This window comes from Spea bombifrons, chromosome 5 (genome assembly GCF_027358695.1).
Source record: "Spea bombifrons isolate aSpeBom1 chromosome 5, aSpeBom1.2.pri, whole genome shotgun sequence".
Taxonomy (NCBI): Eukaryota; Metazoa; Chordata; class Amphibia; order Anura; family Pelobatidae; genus Spea; species Spea bombifrons.
The window spans coordinates 13,147,597-13,174,483 of NC_071091.1; the positions used below are offsets into that span (position 1 = coordinate 13,147,597).

The 26,887-nt window shown below is 36.9% G+C and overlaps 1 protein-coding gene across 1 annotated transcript in view; it reads right to left on the minus strand.

Annotated features, from left to right (window-relative positions):
- Positions 1-26,887, minus strand: part of MLLT10 (MLLT10 histone lysine methyltransferase DOT1L cofactor) — an 84,140-nt gene that overhangs the window by 16,647 nt on the left and 40,606 nt on the right. The window contains exons 8-11 of the mRNA XM_053467798.1: positions 26,561-26,656; positions 23,264-23,537; positions 20,976-21,545; positions 15,362-15,540 (exon numbers count right to left, since the gene is read on the minus strand). Coding sequence (XP_053323773.1) covers positions 15,362-15,540; positions 20,976-21,545; positions 23,264-23,537; positions 26,561-26,656 — 1,119 coding nt within the window. The remainder of the gene's footprint in view (positions 1-15,361; positions 15,541-20,975; positions 21,546-23,263; positions 23,538-26,560; positions 26,657-26,887) is intronic.

The window sequence follows — 26,887 nt, forward strand, 5'->3', positions numbered from 1 at the left end:
TCCCGGTTATCCACAAAGTTTCATTAAATGGGCAAGCGGAACAAGAACGTATCATATTTCCCCACGGTAATTTATTTAAAATGATCATAAAAATGAACACACAGGTTGTGTTCTTTAATTTGTACATAAAATTTTACTTGTGTGTAAAAAAAAAGATGTTTTTTTTTCTCATACAGACTATTTTTGCCCACTCTTTAAGGACTAAACGGTGTAGCCCAAGCCCTTTTCTTTAGATTACCATTGTTATAGTTGGCCAGATTCCCTTGGTTATCGGCATGACCACATATCTAGTACTTGTGTAGCTGAGATATGCTCCAACACCAAGCGCTATAAATACAGAACAGTGACAAGAACTCCCTTTTCGGATTTCTTCTTCCAAACCACTTAAAATATGATCACTAATGCTAAAAAGCGACCACCTGCACTTGCTACATTTTACAATGGAGTCTTCATATATAAAATATATATTGCCGGCTGGCTTTACGCTAATTCCTACTGACTGATGTGACACTTGCCAGTGAAGGGAATGGTAACAGACCCCTGCTGTTCTCCCCAGCCATCGCTGCCTACAGAGTCACTTCCCCTGACTGCGCTTTACTGCGCTTATCCACTGGCTTTTAAATATGTCCACATTAACCCTTTTCTGCTGGACTGGATTAGCATCAAACCTTCTGGTACGACATGGACTACTAAGCAAATCATATTATACGTGTGTCAAGGTTGGATTCAAGAATAAAGAAAAAAAAAGGGGGGAAAAGGCCTGTGACATTTCTCATTCAATTTAACTGGTTTTTATTTGAGTCTACATTGGAAACTAGCCATCATAATAATAAAACTGGGGGGGGGGTACTTAGAATAAGGCTAAGGAAGCATAGTAGCTATAGGAACAGAGATACAGAAGCATGTTCTGGGGGGGAAAAGTAGCTTTACAAGATGTCTGCCAAAATTAAATTTATATTTTATTTCTGAGAATATTTATTTTTTACTGTAGCAAATTAAAAAAAATCCCTTTATTGAAACATTTTCATTTCTGAATTTAATGGAAGAAATGCAAAGTGCTATATTTAAGGAAATTTCATGTATGTTCTGGAGGAACTTGATATTCTAGAGGCTCTAAAAAACGGCAAACTACAAATAAAATAATAAAATTCTAACTTGTCCTTTAATTAATTTCAGGGAGCTATATCTTAAGAACACAAACTTCAGATTTCATCTATTCTTAATTGGAATCCATAGTTACTATTTGGAGTTATGTTAAGACTCATTGTACAGCACTGTGGAATATGATGGCGCAATAATATTATGTAAACAATAATAATAATAATTATAATAATAATAGAGATAGCTTCTCCTGCCTGGGGGGGGTAGCCTTGTAAGGGCAGGATGAAAAGAAGAGAGAGATTCTCTGAAGTCGCACTGCTTACCTCTAATCTAATGTATCCAAGTTTTAATGTAACCGCTTAACAATGCTAACAATTTCCTTTAATCTCCAGACCACATCCAGCAACAGTTAACCTGCTCTTATAATACGGAGGTCAAAAACCAAAAAGGGGCCCTTAAAAGAGAACAAAACTGGTCCCAGCATTTCAAGTTGTGCATTACTAACACCTTTCCACTGTAGGCTTAACGTGAAGCAGAAGATTCATGGTTCACCCATGGCAAAAACAGGCCATAGCAAGCATTTATTAAAGATGCACAATCATCCCGTCAATACGCATTAAGGGCACGGGCTTCTAACGGGCTGTAAAATTCCACAGCTGAAGTAAGCACTCGCTGGCTTTCTAACAATGTAAGGCGGTTTGGGGGGAGTGAAGGAGGATTGCAGACAGCTTTCTTGGGAATTTTCTTTTCCCTTTGCAGTTTTCTGCAAACAATACATGCGTCACTGAAATAAGAGTCAGCATAAGAAAGCGCAGCACCGCCACTACTATTCTGACATCCAGAACTCTTTATGAGCATGTAGATTTAAATCAACCTGTCCTCACATAGGACGAAGAGCTGTGAAGGCTTGTACCATCCCAATTCTTTTAAAAGCCTGGGGTATTGTGCGTAACATACCATGGTGCCTGTGCCATCGTAAGGCTCATACCATCCCATTGTGAAGAAAAAAGTTAATTAATTAGTACTCATTGGAACACAAAAAGTTGAGTTTTGTTGACACTTCCGCATGTAACATCACATTTTTTTGCAGTAAAAAAGGCTGCATAACACGCAACAGGCCAGGTTTAGACTTAATGTGAGTAACCGTACACAGCAGATGGAAGGTACAAGTGTTAAGCCTTGGAACTCTTGATGTCATCCCAAAATAATGCTAGAAAAGGCTGTCACTTACATAAAAGAAATATTTGCAGACAGGCTACAACTGTCACTAAAACAAATCAATATGGACAATAGTCTACTAACTATGAGGCAGAAGACACTAAAAGTTATTTAACATTACAGATCAGAAATATCAATCTCTCATAACCAGGTGAGCTAATGCAGAACATATGCTATTTATATCAATATAATTTGTAATAATCTCAAGCAGACTGAGGGTAAGGGTCTGTTACTATATAGAAGGGTATACACGTCCTAACTATAAAACATACCATAAAGAAAATACACAATATTGTTGCTAACGTTCTTGAAGAAGTCACGCTATACTACCTTAGATCTGCCTTAACCAGGGTACACGTGGCTCTAAGGGGTATGGGGCTATTCACCTAATGACCATTTATTCGTGAATATAGAGCAGTCACAAAGAAAACTATGATGCAGTCACAAAACAATTGGAAGTGATGTGGCCATGAAGCGCGTCAAGGCCGACTTTACACATTTCCCCAAGGATTGCTGAGAAGTAACTACATACATCAAAAGGTACAATAAGAGGTATACATTTGCTTGTAGCAAGAGTACATTTAACATAAAACAAAAATGATGGAAATCCCAGCTCAACTGCACAAGTTTCAGAATTGTCATGGTGCTAGTCTACAAAATGAATAATTCAAATTAAAGTGGGAACAAAAATCAAAGCTGTTTTGGACAAGCCAGCTGAAATTGCACTTATCTGCATCTAATCGCAGATGCCATGCGAGAGGGCGAACTGTAAACTTTGAATAACTTTTCATTCTTAAAGGACTAGTCATGTTCCCATTTTATTCACAAAGAAATAAGTGAAACAAACTTTGCCCACCCCTGCAAACTGAGCACCTTTCACCGAGGAGCACCATTGAGTTACACATCCAGCGACAGCCTCCTTAGATCAGATAGCAACGCCAGGTGTCTGTACATGGCATGCGCAATGGTAAAGAATGGGGTGACTTTTGCTTTATATAGTGTAAAGTATATAGTATATTTATTACTTTACGTCAAATCACGTTGAGCGTAAAGGTGTTCATTAAGTATAATATATTGACCAAAATGCTGACATTACAAGGGTATCAATAACAAACATCTGGAATACTTGTGATTAGAAAATTAATGAAATCAAATATTTCGGGTTTTGTTGATTTTTGCATCAGAGAACATATATATGTTTACAGACATATTACTATTTTCATATGAACTGTAAATCTGCCCCTTTAAACACTCCACGGTGTGGACTATACAATAGATTCTGCTGAATGTGGGAGGCAACGGAAGGGTTAAATTTGTACACAAAATATTTTCTTCCAGCAGGCCCCTTTTTTTTTCGCTTCTGCTCCCGACATGTTGGGCTTTAATACTCAGCGTGTGATGAGAGATGAAACCAAGTGTGAACAACTTTCAAGTCCCATGAGGAGGCTGACTGTTGAAGCTGTCAGGTTCAATTGCATCACTCGACATTATTCAATGCCCCAAACTGCTCCCTAATTGTTAGGGGCTTAACATATTCAGAAGTATTGTTTAGGCTAATACTGAAATGCCCACAAGTTGAGTTTCCATAAAGAAGGGGGAGGGACCTCATTGTACTTAAACTAATACCGAACTCTCCACCAGCGTATTCTCTGGTGCCATCCTGTGCATGAAAAACAAACCTGGAAACTACTTTTACTGGTTTTTATTCCATCAACGAGCCCGATAACATTAGTGTAAGTATTAAAGGATGATTTGAACATCTGGCATTTTTTGCCCAACTCTACAAATTGAAGACCTCATGATGCCCTACACAGAGAGGACCTCATCAAAGTTCATTTCTTCACAGATTAAAAAAGGTGCTCCACCAATTGGCACTGTAAGTTTTTGTTTTTTCGTGACATCTATTTTTTTCAATTGACAATTACAAAATATTTGTTCTAAAATTTAGATATATAGATGTGTTCAATATATTTACATATTCTTACATCATCATGAAGGAAGACATTCTGTATTGGATACAAATAAAAATAAAGGATGCCTGGTTTTCCAATTCCAAAAACTTCAGCTACAATGACTAAAATGTTTTATTTCTCTTTTTATAAAAATTCATTTTGTTTTAATTTAAATTTGCTTTGAATTCTTAGAAATACTACACATCTTCTCTACAGTTGCGATTTGTCTCATCACGGGCAACATTTTTCTCGGTTATAATAGGCTGATCATCAGGACCAATCAGTGAAGCTGGTAAAAATAATTAGAGGAACGCTGAAACATTACCAAGCTGATGTTTATTCCTTAGAGGGGAATTTCTAAAGCGGTGCGTGATGGTTCTGAGGGGATGGGGTAACTCATCAGCTCTTAAAAGACATTGTATGTGGATCACAAAAACGACAATATATATATTGCATTTTACACATTTTTTATTTTTCCCAATCTACCTTGAAATCCTTCTGCATTCTCTGGGTCATTGGTGATTTAATAACTAGTAGCATAAAGGATTTATTTTAATTACTTTTTTGAAAGGGCGGACGGCCACAATAACATTTTATGCTTCTCTGCCAGGCGGGTGCTACACACATGCACTTGACTGATAATATCTCTTGACCATCTGAGTACCTCGGTCATACTAGATTATATAGACTAACTCGGGCAATATTAGCTAGCTACTTTATGGAAGTATTCAAGTGTTATTCAACAGCAGCATCCAAAACCTTCCTGTATGTTATTCAGCATATTAAATTAATACTGTGTTAATATTCCGGTAAAATTAGAGAAGCAGACTAGGTCAAAAAGGAGCTACCAACATTAAAAAATATATAAATTTTCCCTATAATCCAAGACTTATTTTCTGGAGAACAAAATGCTCTGAAAATTCCCCAAAAAAACCTTAAAGAGTGGAAATTATGTCTTCAAAACAATGCTGCATCTTTTAATTATCTTCTAACATTGTAAAAAAAAATGTGGGAGTATTTAGAAGGAATTAATGCACACCAAAATTAGCAAGAAAAACGTGTGATAAATTACCAGGTAAAGATGATCTTATTTTCTCGGTTAACAAAAATGAATTGTGTAAAAACAGAACTGGCCAAGCGACACGCTGAGGAATGCTTTCTAACATTATGTTGTTCTAGGAGAGAATTAACTGTCAAAAATTAACAACTTGACATGCTATTAAACTCATTTTGATGACATCAGTAGCAGCTAGATTCCTAGAGAGCTGGAGGAAAGCAGACAATATAATTGACAGACAGACTACTTAAACCAAATTTTAAGACCACAGAGAGCTTCTGTTCATCCCCATGTCATTCCTCCCTTGTGTCGCTATTATTGCGTGAAATTATTTAACCCTGTCAGTGCCAGACAGGTTAGCAACGTTTTACTCCTCTGTGGACCCTGAGACAATTGATCATGTACGTTTTTTTAATGGATCTGTAATATAAAGCAGGATTGATCAAAGTTTAAGACTTCTTAAAAGTGCAAACTTTATTTCGGGGCTGGTCAAAATAACCCGTGGGTTTGGCAGGGGATTCCAATAAATTTTTTTCTGTGGAACATGCATGCCTGTGAATACTGCTGGCTTAAAGGATGTTTTCATAACCAGAAATCTAAAAATGAAAGAAAACTGAAAAAATGGTAAGCCTGGCTTACCAATCAACACGGAAAACAAATTTAGAACTATACATATACCCTGATACAAAATACAATGGTCATATAACCATTAACATTTAGCCATAAGTTATCTTTATGTGAAGAAGAGAATACGTGAACTACAGAGAGAGATATGTTTGCATAAAATGGGTCAAACTTTTTAAATCTGGAAAAAACTTTAGAAATCTGTTGGATCTCAAGAACATCCTTTCCTACACTGTACCATCTCGCACAAAAAAAGAAACATAATGGCTATTACTTTTAATCAACAGTTCTAGCAGTAAAAAAAAACACTACTCCTATTTCTATCCAGGGGTACAAACATCTTTAATTGTCCTTCTTGAGAACAATCTTTAATTATTTGGACCATGGTTTGGAGCGACTCCCTAAGTATGTAGTTTTCTAACAATCGTACCCTAGTACTAACATGGATAAGAGAGCCTTGAAGTATTGGAACATTGCATTCTTAATTAAACCCATTACTTTTCTATTTACTATTACACAATTCTAGAATAGAGGAGACTAGAAAATGCAGTATTTAGCTGAATGTAGGTAAAATTTGTGTATCCCTTTTCTTGGTTTTATCGCTACAAACACAACCTTTAACAACTGAACTTTCTGGGTTTGCTTTTTTATGTTGAGGCATAATTACAATAAATTGGAGAGTCAAAATGATGGTAAGGAGTTGTGATTTTGTATAGATTTAGCTCTGTGATTCAAATGCAGAAGGAGCACTATACTGGACAGTGTATTCTGGATGTTAATTGTTGCTAAAAGCAGCAGGTCATACAAAAAGTAAAACAAAAATAAAATTTTAAGTATTTTCTTTTAACACATTGCATTAACACTATAAATCTCTGATAATTTAAACACCTTCATAAAGAGATAAAAGAAATGTTACCATTTTGCAAAAGATTATTATTTTTTAATAATCACATCAGCGGCAAAATAAAAATGTAAAGCAAGCTGCGGTCAAACAATTGTGGAAAGCGCGGGGTTAAAACGCACAAGTAGCGGAATAAAACAAGACCACGGGGAACATCAACTCAATCTAAAAGCAAACATTGTGAGAAGGGATTCCCTGCTTGCAATCAGTAGGTTGAACTTAAAATAAAAAGCAGGCTTTCCCGCTCCAGAACTTGATTTCAGATTAATACCCTCAAAATTAATATTAAAGAAATATATATATATAGAAAAAAAAGAATCGGAACTCTTATTAGACAGCCTGGTCTTCTCATTCAGCGCCATCACCATTGTCTAAGGCAGCTAAATTGAGGTCCTGCTACACTCAGTTCAATGAAGAGGTCAATGTGGCTCCGTTGCCTGGAGACAGATGGTTGCTACAGCAGCACCCGATAAGCCGGGGTAAATAAGCTTCAGCTCCAAGGCAGAGAGCATTCACCGCTAAGAGCCAAACACAAGATGCAGCTGGCCCAGCAAGCCGCACTCTGCAAAATCAGGCAACTGCCTTCGCTTCAATCTCGCTGAATGACGATTTAAATGTGAAGCCAATCTCCCTGGAACAAGGGCTAAAATAAGATTGGAAGGATTTTAATTAGACAGAAATACGGGATTACGCAGATACTGGGACCCTTTGTTCTTCCTGTTAGGTCACATGCTACTTAAGAATCTCCCTCTAGCTGTAAATTCCTTTTGCTTTTTACCCCACCCTTTGACCTCTCAACCAAAAAAAAATATGTTGGAGAAAATTAGATTTTTTTTTTTCTCCTTGTGTTTTTATTTCCACATGGTCTGACTGTTTCCAATTCGCAAACTCCAGCCAGGAAAAGAAAAAAAAAAAGGTTTCAAATCAGGCTTAAGAAATACAAAAGTGGATACCTCTGCTAGAAGTCAAAATAATGACATTGAGTACTTTTTATGTAGCATGGGTGTAATAATCAGAAAAGGTGCACGCATGATTGTGCCCTAAATGTTCACGTTTCCCCCCTGTAACATGATTTAATAGCCGAGAATCATCTGGGATAATAAATACACATGAATGCAACAGTTTTTAGGCAAAATCCAAGTTTTAAAACCAAATCCACCTAGTTCCTTGTGTACGGATGCACCCTGTTTTATTTAAAAATTCATCACAGCGGGATTAGTTTAAATAAATACTGAAAAGAACAATGATTACCAGATCAGGTTAAAATGAACAGAAGAAAACAGAAACGCTGGTAGGGAGATTGAACGATTAAATTAATAATCGGTAAGAAAATTACTGGGGAAGACATTTTATGAGCAACCATCATTTTTTTCACGTTAAAATAGCATTTTCTATCTTGTTAATCTAAAATTGCAATAATAAAATTTTCATATTTTATAAAATAACATTTAAATGGGTGTTTTTAATTTCCATTTAAAAACGAATTATATTAATTTTTGGTGTTTTTAATTTCCATTTAGAAATGAAAAAAATTATTAATTTCCATGAAAGCTTGTTCATACATTTGTTTATGAATTCTTTTATCAACAAGAGAAATAAAGAACATTTAAAACAAACAGAGCTGAAAGTGCTGGTGTATGGTTATTTTTATAGGACCCACAAAATTGAGACAGCTGTATGAAAATAATTTAACAATTTGCATCTTATTTACTGTTTATTTGTTAAATTTAACCCCCATCCCATAAAATCTAGTCAACTAAAAAAACAATATATATTATGTGTGTGCGTGTATTAAAGTGAAAAAATGAAGGTTTTTCCTAAATTAAAATATCATATATGCTTACACATAAAAAAATTAATAAAAGCTAACTCATAAGTTATTTTCATTTTCTTAATATTACTTTAATCACAAAAACAAAACCAGGATTTAAGAACAACTAAAATCAGGCATTTTATCCATTCCCAAGTGCTACCCAAAAATATGGAAGCACTAGTTGTGCCATGTGATATATATTGGATTAGTGGATTGCACTAAATACATTTAATAATACTGCAACAAAAGAGCCAATCACTACTATAAAAACTGTAGTCTATATGGTGTTCCTATAACATGTTTTTATTCTTTTTTGGTGGGCCAGGGTTTTTTTTTTCACCCCAGCTGTTTTTATAAGCAAAATAAAGCAGCTCAATAAAACGGATGCTTCAGGTGTCTCTTTGAAAGCAACATTGTTAATATAGAGAAACAGGCTTTCACTACGTAGATTAGATAGCAGTCAGGCAAATACTTTTTCTTGCCGCTGTAAGCGATTTGGAATTACCTGGTTTTCGGCCTTAATTGTTCATGAAATGTGACTCGATCTATATCTAAGTATAGACAAACAATGTCCTTACGCTAATAACACATAATAATCTTTCATATCTTTCTTAATTACACCCATTAAAATTCACAGCGCTGGTGGAAAAAGTAAGTGATCGCTTGGATTTAATAACTGGTCGAACCTCTTTTGACAGCAATAACCTTAAACAAGCGCTTCCGGTAGCTGTGGATCAGACACAACGTGCAGGAGAAGTCTCTAGGATGTCTGGTGTGAATGGCTCTCTTGCCGTCACTCCTCAGTATGGGCTACGGCTCCGATTGGGTCACTCCAAAAGGTGGAGTTTGTTTTGAAAAGATTCTGTAGTAGATTGAGGTTTAGGTTCATTGTCCTGCTAGATTAAAAATTTCTACTGAGCTTCAGGTGGTGGACAGCTACCCTGACATTATCCTGTGTGATACCTCAATAAACTTGGGAATTCATCAACTCCTGTATGATGGCAACCTGTCCAGTCCCTGAGGCAACAAAGCAGCCCCACATCATGATGCTCCCTGCACCTTTGGGAAATTTTTCATGTTTCAGGTTTTTATTTTCTCCATACGTAGTGCTGCGTAGTCCTGCCATGGACTCCATGTTACTCCAGGGTTCCCCCCCCCTCATTGAGCATTGTGTTGTACCCTTATAGTCATCTTGTCTGCGTGCCCACTTCTAGGAATGGTAGCCACAGTACAATATCATCTCCATTTATATATACTTTTTTTATCTAACTGTGCCCTGATGGATATGTAAAGTCTTTGCAATTACTTTTTAACCCTTTCCAGCTTTATGCAAATTAACAATTCTTGACTGCAGGTCTTCTAAGAGTTCGTTTTTTGTGAGGCCATGGTTCACATCAGCAGATGCGTCTTCAGAATAGTGAACTCAAAATGTTTCAGTGTTTTTTGTTATATCAAAGTAGTTCTAAAACACACACCCAGTCCCATTTCATTGATTGGATTCCAGGTTTGTTAACTCCTGACTCCAATTAGCTTTTTGCTGAAGTGATTAGCCTGGGGGGTTCACACACTTATTTCAACCTGCACTGTGACTGCTTGAATGCATGGACAAGAGCAATACAGTCATTCGTGTATTATTAAACAGATTGTGTTTGTTCATTATTGTAATTTAGGGGAATATCATAATTTAAGACAAATTTATACATAAATGTTGGTAATTTCAAAGGGTTCAAACATTTTCTTGCCACTGTAAGAGCTGAATGGCAAATCGTGAACTGGTAGAGCACTGCATCTCACAGGGCAAGGGAGTTACCCTGATACAAGGCACATTTTGTCTACAGCAAAACAATGGGCCATATTTAAAAAGAATTGTAAATGTGGAACAATCACCATGGAAACAAATGGGACATTCTTGCTGTCTGCTCCACAGTTGCAACTTCACTCTTTAGAATTACTCTAAATCTGATCCAGTTACTCAAGTCATATCTTAAAGCTGCTGTTCCACCTATTCTTCTATAACTAAATAAAGCATTGGAAACACGATTCTTAGTACTGTTAAATGTTTAAACCTTTCCCAGAAATCATAATCATGTAAGCATGTTAAAAGCTGTTCATATGTTTTTGCCAGCAACACAAAAATGCTATATGACACAAAACCAGGTACTGATAGGTTGTTGCCACAGAAACTGAAAACACTTCTAATAAGTTTTTGTTATGTGATTAAACCTTCAGGGGAAGAACACGGTAAGCATTTTAGAGTGTGCAATTAATGTTTTGTCTACGCGGAACAGCGGATTCCAAAGACACTTAAGTTCAACCCCTTTTAGTTACCAGGCGCATTATTCTCTCTAGATGGCTAGAGCCCATTGCTACAACAACATCACGAACGGTTGATATTTAACTCTGGGACAACAAAATGGTTTGAAAGTAAGCAGATCCATATGCATGGCACCTTGCATGCTCATGCACAGCACTAAAACACCAGTTACATTATGATTATTGAAAGTTTGCCCCTTTAACTAGTGGCAATGCTAGTACCTGGAGACTCTCAACATAGCTGTCTGGGCGCGGTGTGTGCGCCACGCACGCTCACCCATACTGCCACCTGCTCACGATGGACACTTCTGAGTCATGCACACCCAGCCCGCCCGGCGGCCATATTTGTAGCTTTAACCCTATGGCAGATTAGTGCCGACTTAGCCATTTCAACAAATCCCCCCCCCCCCCAAATATATAAAATATCTTTTCTAATCAATTGGCTGGTACAATGTAGAGGCGAAAAGTTACTCTATACTATTTTTTTTCCCAACAGCAAGTAATTCTTGCTAAAGACATTTAGGGTATGCTTTGAACCCACCACTTAAAATGAGCGGACTAGACCAGTTATAAAACATGTTATGCCATAAATTAATAACTAATGAAGAAGAGAACAGGTGCGTGCTGAATAGTACTACATGCTAAGCGAAAGACAGGTTGCATAGGTGTAAATTAGTTTTAAAAATGTTAACACAACATATGGTCAGGATTCTTAATGCTTTAATGATTAATGTAAAAGCAAACTGTTTAAGACACAAACCGATGTCTCTCTCAGTGCTACAGAGGGGAACTAAGCATTTTAAATCTGCATGAGGACTACATTTCACATTATTTGTAAACTAAAACATTGGGTTTTTAATTTTATAAATGCAGATTCTGTTTCCAACCAAACTAATCTCTGGAAATAAACAGTAACATTAATTCGCAGTGATTCCTTTCCAATGTGTTTACTTACTTAACATCTTGACGCCGGAGAGAAGGCAGCCAAAAATGCCTTGCTAACACATTTTGAAAATACACTTAAGACGCAGCAGTAGTTTTATTTAGAATTAATACTATATCCAAGGTCTGTGCCATGGGGGACCCTTGATACAAAATATAAAAATGTAAAAAAAATGTCCTGATTCAAAAAGCATCATTGAAATTATCAGACAAACGGAGAGATAGCCAGCTGCCAGTAGGATAAGGAAAGGCCTTACGGCAAATTATTGGTTTATAGTTGGCTTTGTGTGCATTACTTTCCAAGAAAATATATCTGTTATGGTTTCTGTAAGCCAAGTGTGGTTATTTGTGGTTAAATCACATCCAACGGAAGACCTGGGTCTAATGTATGTAGGGAAAGGCCTTTCTTAAAGTATTCCATAAACAACATTAACAGGGTAGTCTAAAATAGCGAGCTACACGTCATAAGATAAACCAAACCAATACAACTACATGTAAGGCGAGTCCAAGGAATGATCAAGGTTGGAGTCTATCCATCAGGAAAAATGGGCAGACTAGATGGGCTGAATGGGTCTTATCTGCCATCAAATTCTAGGTTTCCCTGTATTTAAAATCATCATATTGAAATATATTCTTACAGAAATAAAACTTAATTGAAGATACATATAAGAGAATATGTAGGCACTGTAGGCTTGTACGCTATCCTTTATCAAGAGGACCATAAAAATCAACAAGGGAATTACACAAAAAAGGGGAAAACAAGCACATACATTTTCTTCTGTTTGTTCTATACACCACCAATCCTCATTCGTTTTAATAAGGTTATCAAAATCTTTAAAGGTACAAAACGAAGAGTCAACCAGGAGATGACAAAATGCATCCCAGCAAATATTCTAAGCACAAAAGGCAGGTAATGAAACCACAAATATTAAAAATGTTTAAATACTTAATGTAAACATCTGGTTTTTAACATGACATTCTGTTGACTAGCGTATATGGTTTATTCCAGGGGACGGGCGGCTTAAATGATTCAGTCTAAATCCCGAGTTAGTCAAGACAAGACATGCAGTTGGTAATTTCATAAATGGCCTGTTAAAGGTCATCAGCATCCGACTTAGTGATGCCTTGCTGTCCTGCTCCTGTTGCTGTTCCCGAAATAGAAAATATTTGTTTGATAATGCCTTACAGTCATTTCCCACAGCGGAAGACTCCAGCAGGTAAGAGTGACTATAAACAAAGGAGACAGCTTGAAGGTAGTGACTTGCAGGAGCCGCTCAAGTCCTTTTAAGCAGTGAGCGCTTGCAGATGAAATGTAATATTCCCTTAGGGAATGTGCTGTTTTATAATCCAGGTATACAGTGATTCACTGTAGTGTATAAAAGATAAGATGACCTGTTATATTTGGTACAGTAGTTTGTGTCAAATCTAATTTAAAAAAAAACATAATACAGATCCATTTTTACTTAACGCGTTTTAAATACAGAGGGCGATGTATAATGGACAATTCCGGTGATAAACATAAAGCAATCATCAACATTGCTCATGACACATCAATTTACCAAAAAGCAATATTATAGTTACACTCATGCAAGTCTTCTTAACCTCCCTGTTCAGGAGACAGGTAACAGCAAAACCAGACAGAGCAGTGAAAAAAACAGCCCTGGCACTTTAAGGTCTATGGCCGATAAATCACAGATGTGGGACGCCTTGCGTCGTACACGTAGTCGCACGTTCCAGTTTTATGTCACGAAAGTTGGTGAAGGCGAGTTGGAAGCACTGTCGGGAACCGACCCGCACATCTGTCCAATGAGCCCAAAACACTAAACTGTTCTGCAAACCCTCTCGATCTCCAGGTGAAAACATATGTACATTAGTAAGAAAAATTAAATAAAGCCTTTGGCATTACCAGCATTTATGTATAAATAGGTCTTAAAATATGATATGATCTTCATCTAAGTTACAATAATGAACCAACATGATCTGTTTTAACTAATAACACACCAATTATGGTATTGTTCTTGCCCATATTGAATGCATCATTCAAACACTGTGGGTTGGAAAAACATATGTGAAAACCTAGTCTAATCACTAACAAAAGCTAATTGGAGTCAGGAGTTAGCAAACCTGGAGTCCAATCATTGAAACGGGACTGGGTGTGTATTTTAGAGCTATTTTGACAATGGAACATTTTGAGTTTGCGATTCTCAAGATGCATTTGCTGATATGAACCGTCCCTCACAAAAAAACCCTCAGAAATGTTCAAAGGACACATGAAAGATAATTATTTGTGTGTTATTAGCTTGAGCACATTGTGTTTGTCTACACTTGTGACTTGTAGATCAGATCCACATTTCACGAACAATTAATGCAGAAAACCAGGTAATTCCAAAGGGTTTATTTACTGTATATGGCTAGAACACTGAACTATAAAAATTAGTTGGCCAAGCACAATTCACTGTGGCCCAAAATGTAGACAGAAGTCTGGAAACGAGACATTCACAGCAGTTGGAGCCACGTTACAATGGCCAAACATAACAGTCCTTGTCAAAGTACAGCAAAGCCTCATATTTTTTTCCTTTTATTGCAAGGTGCCATTGCCTACAGTATGCTTGTCTCAAGGGCTCATACAGCCAATTAGTACTACTTCATGATTGTTATACGAAGGAATGACACTTAATTACATGCTCGTTAGCCAATCAGAAAGTCTGGGGCCTTTCATTTCTGGCAGCTTGCAGCTAAGACTGAACACATTAGCAAGGAGCGATGTTTTCCATGGATAAGCTCTTGGCTTTGTCATAAATGTTGCATTAATAGCGCTTAAAACCTTTACAAATTCCTTTTTAAGACTAACTACAGTTTTCCTGAAACCAGTGACCTGCTTCTCTTTATACTGAGCAAACATGGCTCGCAACGTACATTTTACAAGATTAAAACACATGTAATTTCAGGTTAATGCATGCCATTCGGAAAGTTGCTTTTCTCTATTAAGCATATGTTTTTATAGCAGTTTCCAATAACCCAGGACGCCAGATTAGACAAAAAATGTTCCTCCAGCAGAAATCATAAAAAGCATACTTAAGAACTCAATTAAAGGAAAAGTTCAAGTTCATTTACTAATGTACCTGTTCGCCATCAAAGGATTATGGTACAAATTATTTTTTTTCTCCCCATATCCACCCATAACAACACGGCTGGTTTTATATGTCACCTGAAGTCCTTAACCCTTTCATTCAAAAGGCTACTTTAAACCAGCAATTGTTCATTCAAAAGGCTACTTTAAACCAACGAACTGCAATCGTTGTGTTTCTCATCTGGAGTAATCACACTTCATAGCATCCATAAATTATTTAACAGAAAAATCTGCCAAGGTGACAGATAAAAAAAAAACAACACCGCAAAAATGCATTTAATTGATTTAGCAGAAAGACAAACTCCATTACCTGAGTTGTAGTAGTGCTGGCAGGAGCAGTAGTTGTGGACGAGGAGGATGGCGATGAAGAAACCCCTGGTTGCAGGTGAGCCGTGGTGCACTGGGTCATGTGGGAAACGGACCCTGGGGTGCTCGATCCTGACAAAGCATTGGAAAAGGTAGCTGCTACATCATTGCTGCTGTACATACCTGTAGCAAAAAATATTAACTCATTTATATGTCTTTATATATATATATGCCCATGATCTAAAAGTGTTTCCATACATGGAATAATTTGAAAGTACATTTAATTTAACCATATTATTAAATGGGGGGAGGGTTAATGAAAATCCAAGAGCGACGGTGTCTGGGAAGCAAGAGTCATAGTCACCGCCACCGAGTACAAGTTTCTCTGGCGCATCTACAGCACAGTGGGAAGGGGGAAACGTTAACACAAGCAGCTTAAAGACACAGTAAAGTTATTTTCCATTCCTGGTTTCAGTAACACAAGCAGTGATTAATCAGACACTTCTTTTTACCGCCGACTGATGTACGCTTCCCAGCAGGCAGTACTGTTGGGTGTGCAGACTGGACCAACGCATGCGCAACACATTCTCTCCTAGCAGCGGGATTCAGGAACGAACCCTGACAGCCACCACCCATGGGAATAGAAGGCTAGCCTGTCGGACAAGCAAACGTGCCATCAAGCTCCAATACAGAGAGGCTGGTGGACATTAAAAATACATTTTAAAGAGAACAGTTTTGTGAAAAGAGAGTATAATGATATGACTGTTACCACCAGACGGTTCCTCTCATGACAAGGAGCTTAATTAGCAAACAGTCACTTCAGTACATACTGTAAATTCTATTAAGTAACCAAACAAGTTTACTGAATGTTCTACTGCTTAAATAACACATTTACACACTGACTGGGTGTGTGCGTGATATATATATATATATTATATACACACACACACACACACACACACACACTAAGCACGATGTAGCACACAGCAATACATTTAATAAGGGCTAGGGTTATGATGACACATTTCATACAAGACAGCATTACCCACTTTATGATTATGTGCTTTTGTGTCTGTTTTAGAACAATAAAGTTTATTGAGGTCCCTGAAGAGTGTCTTTGCTTCCAGTCATTATTGAATTATTTTTGTCTGAAAGCTACAGGCCCGAGCATCTATCTGTGCAAAAGCCATGGAGCATTACATTTCTTTTTGTTACCAGTGTTTCTGCTTTTCTGATTTATACATTTAATATCAAAATAATACACAATTTAAAAAAGTATTGCATGTCGTCCGTGCCTTCATTGAGGAGAAATAACCTGCACCTTAAGTATAAATCCTTAAACACAATCGTTTTTTCAACTCCAACTACAATCTATAGACTTACACTTAAAAATATAAACTTGGAACGGCATAGCCTGTGAATTTGTACAAGATGCTTTACTTATATCAGGATAACACTCACTTTATTTTCCTGTTCAGAAAATACCAATAAACAATTTTGTTGCCCCACTATAGCTGTCTGGGGCTTTGAGAAATATTGATTTTTCTATAATTGGGTACATTTCGGATTAAAATACATAATTTCTTAAAATCACCTATTATATACAATACTGTACTGTAAACAACACATTCTTCATCTAATTTGAGCGCATACTGGACCCCCAACCATCAGAAAAAAACATTTAAATTTGATGGCAGATAAGCATTCGGCCCATCTAGTCTGCCAGAAATAGCAATAAGTGTGAAATAAAATAAATAGTGAAGAAAAAATACATTTAAATTGCTTCGGCAGCATAAAGGCTACAAAAATAAAAGATAAATTACAGCAGAATTACAAAAATCCTCTTAATGTTAAAGTTACAACAAAATTAGCATAGCACACCTCTGACACGTCGAGGATTACAGTGTAAATTGATAATTCAGTCAACATCACCAACGTGCCCGAACCAAAAACCTAATATATCTTAGGGTCAAACCTCACACGAAATGGTTCCAAGAACAATATTGGAACTACAATGACTGGCTTCTTTTCAAGCCATTCATGATCAAATATGCCTTTGGGGCTGAAGTCATCTGTGAAATACATACAGACACTTAATTTATCTACCTTGTGGCTCTAGATTAGGACCTTCAGATCTAAAGAGGTAGATCACTCAGAGGCAGAGTGAGCAAACTGGTTTTCAGCACTTGAATAAAGCCTGTTGGGATTCACAAAATACATCCATCAAAGGACTCAGAGAAAGGTACAAGCCCTTCATGGGGCCTCTGTTATGCCTGGCACCCATCCGTCTTCTTCTACGAAGACAAAGACAAGTATGATGGAAGATAGAGGGGTCGAATGTGCGCTCCTTTCTCCTTTGACACCTACAGACAGAAGGGGGTGAACAACAGGTCAAGGGGTGGTCAGGTTGCCCATGACAAGAGATTCTCGGGAACTCTAAACTTTTTATTTTCAAAAGCTGCTCCACTTATTGTTTACAGTACCATACATCAAACACACATAAAAAATAGATTGCACAGGTTCAGAAGAAAAGCTCCCTTTATCAGCAAAACTATGACTTACTTTGTTAGAAAGCTACATCATCACTGGGACAACTTGATGACCAGTTACATGAACAGCCATAAATAAAACATTAACAACAAACAGTCCTTTCTCAGGACCCATGGGAAAAAAGAGTCTGCGTGTAAAACAACAGAGTACGACTTCAGCTCCTACCACACACATATATATTTATCAATATATATACCAAAATAGATATGCATAGGATGCAGAGTTATCACAGATGCCGACGCCATGTATATGGAGAAAGTAATGGTGATGTCTGGATAACGTTCCTGTGACTGATTACCTTGGGCTGCACTAGGCAGGATAAACATGGCAGAGATAACAGTGACATGGACATGTCTCAACTTTGTCCTTTCAGAACTGGTTTTCAGCTTCAGATACCAGACAGCACCTAGGGGGTGTTTCTCAAAGTGTTGATGGATTCACAGAAAGCAATGATAGTAAAATGTGTACTATACCAGATACAAGATACATGGACCATCCTAGATACCGGGGGATGCGGCACTCTTACCCAAAGCATTGCTATGAGTGTGTTTGGGTTTTAGAAATGAAAAGCTTGTCACCAGCAACTCTCTGGTTTAACATTTTAAACATCATTAACGCATACTCCTACATATTCCAATAATATGTGCATATCCCTTTCTCCTAGAATTTTATGGGAACACATGGGCTATCATTACCCCTGGAAGAAGACTAAGACTATAATACAAACCAAGATGCATTAATGTTCCATAACACAATGGCATACATGTAATTGTATATATAGCATCTTATTAACAATAAAATGATAACAAGAATAAAAGAAAATCTCTTAGAGAACAGATATTTTTCTGGAGAGCCTGTTTTGAGACACATTCCCATTGAGCAATGCCATGGCATATACTGGCACTTTGCACGCACCATTTTATAAATATTCCTGCAAAAGTAAACTATTACATTAGTCCTAATGACACCATAGATACACGCATCACAAGGCTTAGGGTGGCCACTCTCAGTGTATTTGAATGGTTAAAAGAGACAGAATACACACTCAAGCCAAAAGAGAATGTTTAAGTAAACAAGAAAATAATAAAGCATTCGTTAGGGCTAATGAATATGCATAAACCATGCTTTGCAGAAATACACCATTTACTCTCAAGTCATTTTTAGAGCAATGTTTGCATTGCTTTGCATAACAGACAGAAAGGTAATTAAAAATTCAGTGACATCCAATTTACTATGGCTACTGGCATTTACATAGTGTCACGGAGGCATCTCCTTATATCTCTTTATGTCAAAATTAGATTTTGGTAATCTCGTTAAACATATCAGCTTTTAGAATTTGGTGCCAACAATGCAAACCACTTAACCAAACAGCATGTAAGGGGCATCATTCTTTTAAATGTTAACCTAACACACGTTCTGGTCACCTCCTGCCAGCAAGTTCTGTTTCACATGCCAAAGTGAGACTACCTTAATTTAACAAGCTGCTCCACTTCGTCTTCTTCTTATTATTATATTTTATTTATATAGCGCCAACAGTTTATGCAGCGCTTTATAAATAAAATATAATAAGAATTGACAGACTAAGACAAACCAATACATTCGGTGGAGAGAGCCCTTTTGAATATGTGTGTGTATATATATATATATATATATATATATATATATATATATATATATATATATATATATATATATATATATATATATATATATATATATATAATCTCAACTAAGATCCAGAGCCACAACATTTTAACTTGAATTTAAATAATAAAAATTCAGTATGAGAGTTACCTTGAAAATACACATTAAAAGTTTATCTTTTTTCTATTTAATTGGTGCATAATTTCACTAAGAACCACGGGAATTAACATTAATTCCATTAAAATAAAACATAATAAGTATGATCATTTTTGATGGCAATGGTTATATCCACAGAAAAAAAATGGAAGGACCTAACATTATTCAAAATCCAGCTATACTGTATAAAACACATATTAGATTTACACACACAGTGAATACATTAGTTCATTAAAATTGTAAACTAATATTTCAATGTGGACAGAATTCCGAGAATTTAATTACACTGAAATTAATTGAATTTGTACGTTTAAGCACCAATACATTATGTTTTGGAAGCAAAACACATTAAATATGGAGGTTATATACACTAGACTAGAGCATTTCAGTCTTATTCTAATAAAGGTGCCCATACACAATACTGTACTGTTTGGTAATTGATGGGACAAAAATATATTTTTTTACAAATATTTACTATAAATTTTTATTAACTTAGATTTATTATTTTCATTTTATTATCATTTTTATTTGTGCATTGTCTTCATTAGACAGCAGCGCAACTTGTTTTACATTTTCTTGTCATCATCATGAATCCCTGGGATCTCTCTTGTACACCTAAAGATATCATTTGTGGCATTATGAGTTTCTAAATTAATTGTTTTTCATTTTTTCCATTTTATTGTGTTTTTTCCGCTTCATTGAAGAATCTTTGTTTATGTGTCTTATTGTGATTTTCACATAGTGATCAGGTAACAGAGCTCTGCAAGCCTGTTTACCTGACCACACTTTCTGTTGAAGCCGTTAATGTAAAAGCGGTGAGAAACAAGAACTTTCTACACTGTTTTGAGGACACCGCAAAATGTCATTCATTACAAATATTTCAAGGTCTCTTGGTAGTGAAAGTTCTACACAAAGACTGCATGTTAACGGACATTTTCTCTAAGTTTCAAGCAGAGTAAGCACACAACGTTATCCAGAGTATCTAAAATTAGATACATACAATGTATAATCTTTAATTTACATTTTACAGTACTGTTACTCTACTGTGATTCCTTGTTCTTTTTTTCAGTGCCTCTTGAATACACTCAAAGATCTACAGCTTGTGTTGGTTTGATTCCTGGATCACCAATGACTGAAGTTACAGTTAAAGAATAGGGAGCTGCCATGTATAAGGATAAGCAGTATGTCCTTATCGCTATTATTCCAATTATACTTCAACACCGAAGAAAACATTAAATACACACTCTCTGAATTTTGAAAACTCTTACCTGACCCAACTGGAGAAGACCCAACACTTAGACTCTGCAAGCTTCCATTTCTCAGCAGCGTAGGAGATCTTTGGAGACCAGAGTTTGTCACACTCCCTGCTGCTGAAGCAACAGATGATGTTGGAGAAGCTGAGGAAACAGATAAATTGGAAGAAGCTTCTTGGCTTTTGTTCCCTTTGGGTCTACCAGGTCCGTGTTTGCTCTGCTTATTTCCTTTACGTTTCTTTTCTTTTACTGCATCTTCTTCTATTGTGGAGGATTGTACCCGCTTGTATCCCGCTACAGTAAGGCTTGAATTGATATAATCTCCAGATAAATTGTCATAGTTTTTAGTCTGGAAAGACATAACTGTATTTGAAGGAAGGCCGATTAAAGAGCTAAAACTGTTTATTGTCCCTTCCTGAGATCCGGGTTCTCCTTTAGGCAAATCTTTGGTAGACAGTGGCTGCTGGGGGTGGTGATAGCTATCAGTTCGTACTTCAGTTTCTGAAAAACTCAGAAAATCTTGAGGAGACTGCACTGAACTTCCAGAAGACGATTTAACACTGCTTGGTGTTCCAGAAAAGCTTCCTGCAAAAATACAAGATGTTAAAAAAATAAATTTTTTAAAAAAAGTATGCAATGCAAAGACTAATGCTGATACAGAAGCATTTCTCTGTTTGATATTCTGATTGCAAATCCTACCCCCAGAAACGTTTTGATTCTGGAATTTGATGCTAAAAATACATAACATGGACAATAAATGAGTGGTTACCCTGCAGGGTGAATTATTAGAAGAAAGGGATCATCTCTCCATGTAAACTCTAATCACAATCTAAGAGTCACTGGTCATTTCTCTATTACCTTTTGTTCTCATCAGATCAGTATAAATGCACATTTTTTAACCTCTTAATGACAAAGCCTGTATATGTACGGGCTCAAAATGCATTGTTTTCAATGGGTTTAGGGACCGCCCATTGTCCTTAAGGGGTTAAACATCCTTGAAACATACACATTCCATTGAGCGGGATAAGCAACATCACTAGACTGGAGTCAAAAAGTAGCAAAGCCTAACTGCGGAACAAAAGCCGGTGGGGATAGCAGTACCTGGGACACACGCCATTTCACATTTTTAGTTTTCCGGCATTCTGATCACAAAGCACTGCTAAATATTAAACCGATCTATCTCTGCTGCAGAATTCAAATGGTTATGTTTTAAGACATCGACTATTTTGTCACTTAATTAGCAGCTATGTAAAAGAGGTTTCCATTAGCCGATCTGACTGTCACCATCTGTCCATCTCTTACCCTTTTGTTTTTACAGCTGGTGTTAAAAGCTCATTAGGATTCACTAACTTGTACTAATCCTATATAGCTATGGAAGTATTTCTGGAAACTCTTTTGAAAACAGAACATGAATTATGCGCGGCATGACATATATTAAATGTAGCAGGGCCTGCGTGGATTTGCAAAGTGGTAGTTTTGGCTGAAACTTTGTAATTCCTAGCCAAGCAGATTTGCAAGCGTGTTCATATCTATTATAAAAAGCATACAATGCAGCTGAATAACACAGTAAAAAAATCAGTGTTTTACAGACAGAAACCATAGAGGATGTTTCACTATTGTTAAGGGTTTCAACAGAAGGGGGATGCTATATGAAGGTACATTAAGCTCCATTCACTTGAGAAGCAGGATGCACTCAAGAGGGATAGGAATCTTCTAGTCAATGTCACCATCATTTTGTCTATTCCGATACTAAAATTGGGTGCCTAACAGATCATAATTCCTCATAATGACTAATTGGGCCTTATTTATAAAGAGAAATTCTGGGACAACATGCTAAGTGTGGGGCAATCACATTAGAAACCATGATTATTACCCATGTTAGCACCATGAGTGTTGGTAAGTAAGCGTTTTATCTCTCGAGATGTCTGGATTTCAAATTCAGCCAGAGGGTCAGCCATATTCCTTCACAATTCTATAAACAAAAAAGCTTATACACAAAACTAATAATGCCTGTTTAAATACCATAAAAACACAGTTCCTAACGATTATGTAATGATTAATGCCGCTTTAACTATTTTACAGACATCAGCTACTAAAAACAACATTTTTTTTATATTTCTGTTAAGCTATGACACGAGTTTGATATGCTGTAAATCGCCTTTGGACAGTTGCTATCATTGAACTGCTTTTTGGTGATATGATAAGAGTGTGATGAGTGATCCAACCTGAACAATCTTCATTAACCTCTTCCACCTTTTTACATGGGATCGGTAGCTTGAACATCCCACACATGGTTACATTACCTTGCTGAAAGGGGCTGTTTGCACTTGCGGAGCTGGAACTATTCCTCCCACTGCCAGACTTTCTGCCCCGCTGCATGGAGTTGTGGCTCACATTCTTCTTTCCTTTGCCTTCTGAGCTTCGTGCCTCCAATGCCTCTTTAGCTCCCAAAGGATGAGCAGAAACCTCTTGGAAATTGGCATTTGTGAAGCGTGCTGCTGTCTCCTCCAAACGCTTCATTGAGCTGGGCACGGAGTTACTGCTGCTGGTATTACTGTTGTTGCTACAGGTATACATCTGCAAGCAAAGAAGAAAATGAGTAATATATACGAGTTATGACAGAACTGTATAAGATCCAATGGGTTCTCAACCCATGTAGCTTCCATAACCCAAATGCTAAATGACTCTGTTTCTGTTTGGTTTGTAGGACCTATTTTTAATGTAAAATCCATACAGACACAAGTGACTTGATCCAGTCTGGGTATGTTCTCTTGATATAAGAGGTTCTTAAAAGGGATCTATAACTTTTTAAAATGTTACATTTTAGAGTTCTCCAAGTAAATCCAGACACTGATATTTATCGATTATTTGTGTTATTTTTGTCCCCGAAAAAGTTATTTCCACCCTTCTGTTCAGTTAGTGCCCCCCTTTAGTGGAAGCTCATTAGCACCAACAGCCTCTGTAAAAGAGGGGGTGCAGAGAGAAGCAAGATAGAAAACTAATTTAAAGTCTATTACCTTTACACTAAATATCTCAAACACACTTATATTGACTACCAAACAAAAGAACACGCTACAGGTAGTTCTAAAATAATATAGGTATGTTGAATGCTGTCAAGGTGTTTTCCCTTAAAGGATGACACCAACAGATACAGGGCTCTGGATATACATATTCAAGGGTAATAGGATTCCCACTGGATTGATACTTAAGGAAATCACTTCTGTTACAATTTCATTTTCCATGAAGGCCAAATGCTGGGTAAGTGTCAGGTAACCAGATGTCGGGCAGTCACATGGATAGCCCGCTCACAGAGAGTTACGTACTTTTGCGGGGCAGGAAAAAAGTTCTTGTGAGTCCCACTACGCACTCCACAATTGGGGCAGGCTTCCAACAAGAAGTATCTCAGCTGGCTTAACCAATTACTAGGATAATCTTGAAATCTGTCAAACGTGTTTGTAAGATGCTATTGTATTTCACACATTTAGTATGCCATTTATTTTATTTACAGTGCGGACAAAAATGTTCTGTATTTGTCAGTTAAATAATACAAATCACAGCATGAGAGAGCAGCTTAACACCACACATTTGTTTATACAAAACACTACAATATACATTATAGGGGCAAAAGAATTAGGACATCTGACCATTACATCAACATTATGACAAAAAGCAAGGTCCATAAAGACATTGTTGGATGAGTTTGATGTGAAAGAACTTGACCGGCCCGCACAGAGCCCTAACTTCAACCCCATCGAACACCTTTGGGATGAACTTGAATGGGGATTGTGAGCCAGGCCTTCTCGTCCAACATCAGTGCCCGACCTCACAGATTCTCTACTGGATGAATGGGCAAAAATTCCCACAGAAGCTCTACAACATATTGTAGAAAGCCATCCCAAAAGAGTGGAAGCGGTTTTTGCTGCAAAATGGGGACCAAATACACATAAATGTCTATGTATTTAGAATGCAATGTCATAAAAGTCTCTGTTGGTGTAATGGTCAGGTGTCCCAATACTTTTGTCCCTATAGTGTACATCCATTTACCTTTAATGCAAATTGATTTAGGTGTTACATTATAACACCTAAATCAATAAGGGCATTTAACAAGCTTTGGTAATTATTACAGGAGGTCATCTATAGTGAAGAAGAGAATGGGCACACAAAAAGGTTCAACTCTGCATAACGTGGATTGTAAATGTTGGAGGCACATTATCATTACCATCATCCTTTTTCTATGGTCTACTGTGAACTGAGAGTCAGAGATTTGACTTTACAATTATTAAAAGGTAGGAGTGCGTGGCAGATAACATGGCCGAAAAGTGCATATAAAGCACAGATATACAGGTAACATAAAGCAGCGTACATGGCCTACGTTCAAAGGCTGACATTCCATTTATTTAAAAGTCTGTCACCTCAATTTTTGCCATATTCAACGCGTCCCCTGAAGCGGTGGTATAAGAAACAGAAACCAGACCATTGTGATTATTTTCTTTAAATCAATTCAATTGGGATTTGTAAGACCTGTCTAAAGCTGATAAGGACTGAGTTTGGTTTATTTCACTCCTTGTTGTATTTGCAGATGTTCCTAATATCTGGCCTTCTGAAATGCAGGTGCACCGGTGATTAAACACACAAGGTTCTCCCAATGTACAAACTACTTAACATATTTGACAGCAGACCACCCAGCAGATCTTAACAACTGGATTACAGTGTATTTGGAGAAGTGCTATAGTCCTTGGCTAGAAGATAATCACCAAAAATGTTACCCACAGGCAATCTGTTAAACCGATCTAACATCGCCTGTTATTCAGGATTTTAGAATGCATTTCAGAAACATTGGCTTCTTTAAACAGTATTAAAATAGAATTCTAACTACAAGGATGGGTAGCGCAGGATGATTGTATAATATTGTACCTCTTTGTAAATGTTGGCTTATTGCAGAAATTAGCAGTTCTCCAGCACTAAAATGCAGCATTACCCTAGCACAGCGATACAACACCGTAGCTGAAAATTAGACAAGGAGTGTAACAGGAAAGAAATGACAATATGATTCAAAACCCATTAAATGCAGTAGATGGAAACTTGGAAAAGGCTTATTAATAAATCCAGAACACATCCCAAAACCAAGGTAGCCACTACTCTTAAAACTGTTCTGATGGCTCCTAACTTTCTGTACTGCCAGTATTTGGTTCCCGAGTTTGAATTGGTTGGTGAATTTCTGAAGGCTCACGACTGATACTTCCCTAGTGGCCCCTGTACTCCTAATTTTACGTCCAGTTACCAGAGGTGCTTGTATTTTATTTTTTATTCTTTTAGAAACCTTTCTGATAAAGAACTCAATACTTCGTTACTGTTAACTTCACATAAACACAGCTTTGTTAATTAAATAGCAAATATATCATATTAAAAATATTACTTAATAAAACAAAAACTTTTTAATAGCTCAGCCTGCTGTGTGTTTCCCACTTATTTTATTTGGGTGACTCCCTGCCATTGCCATAAGAATTAGAAGTTGGGACCTATTGAGGATTTCTCCAGATTCTGTCTTTCTCCATGCCCATATTCCACATTCTAAAGTCTTCTGAAGTAGCCTGGCTTACCTTTTCAGTAGTCACAGTTAGAGATGGAACTAAAGGTGGCAGAGGCTCCATTTGCTTTCTGGATTTCTGTCTGTGCTTTTCTTTATCTTTATGCTTCTAAAACGAAGAACCAGAATTAAAATGTGTTTGCGTTCAACTATTTGCTTAAAGAAACTACTGGGAAAAAAATGGTCTAGAAATCTGAGAACAATTAGCACAAAAGAAATAATTAAGCGGAGACTCTGGCATTATTTGGTTTACTGGAGCAGATGACTAATGATGACTTTGCTGAGATTATGCTGGTTTCAAAACATTCACATCTTGAAACCTTAAACCACATCTTTTGAC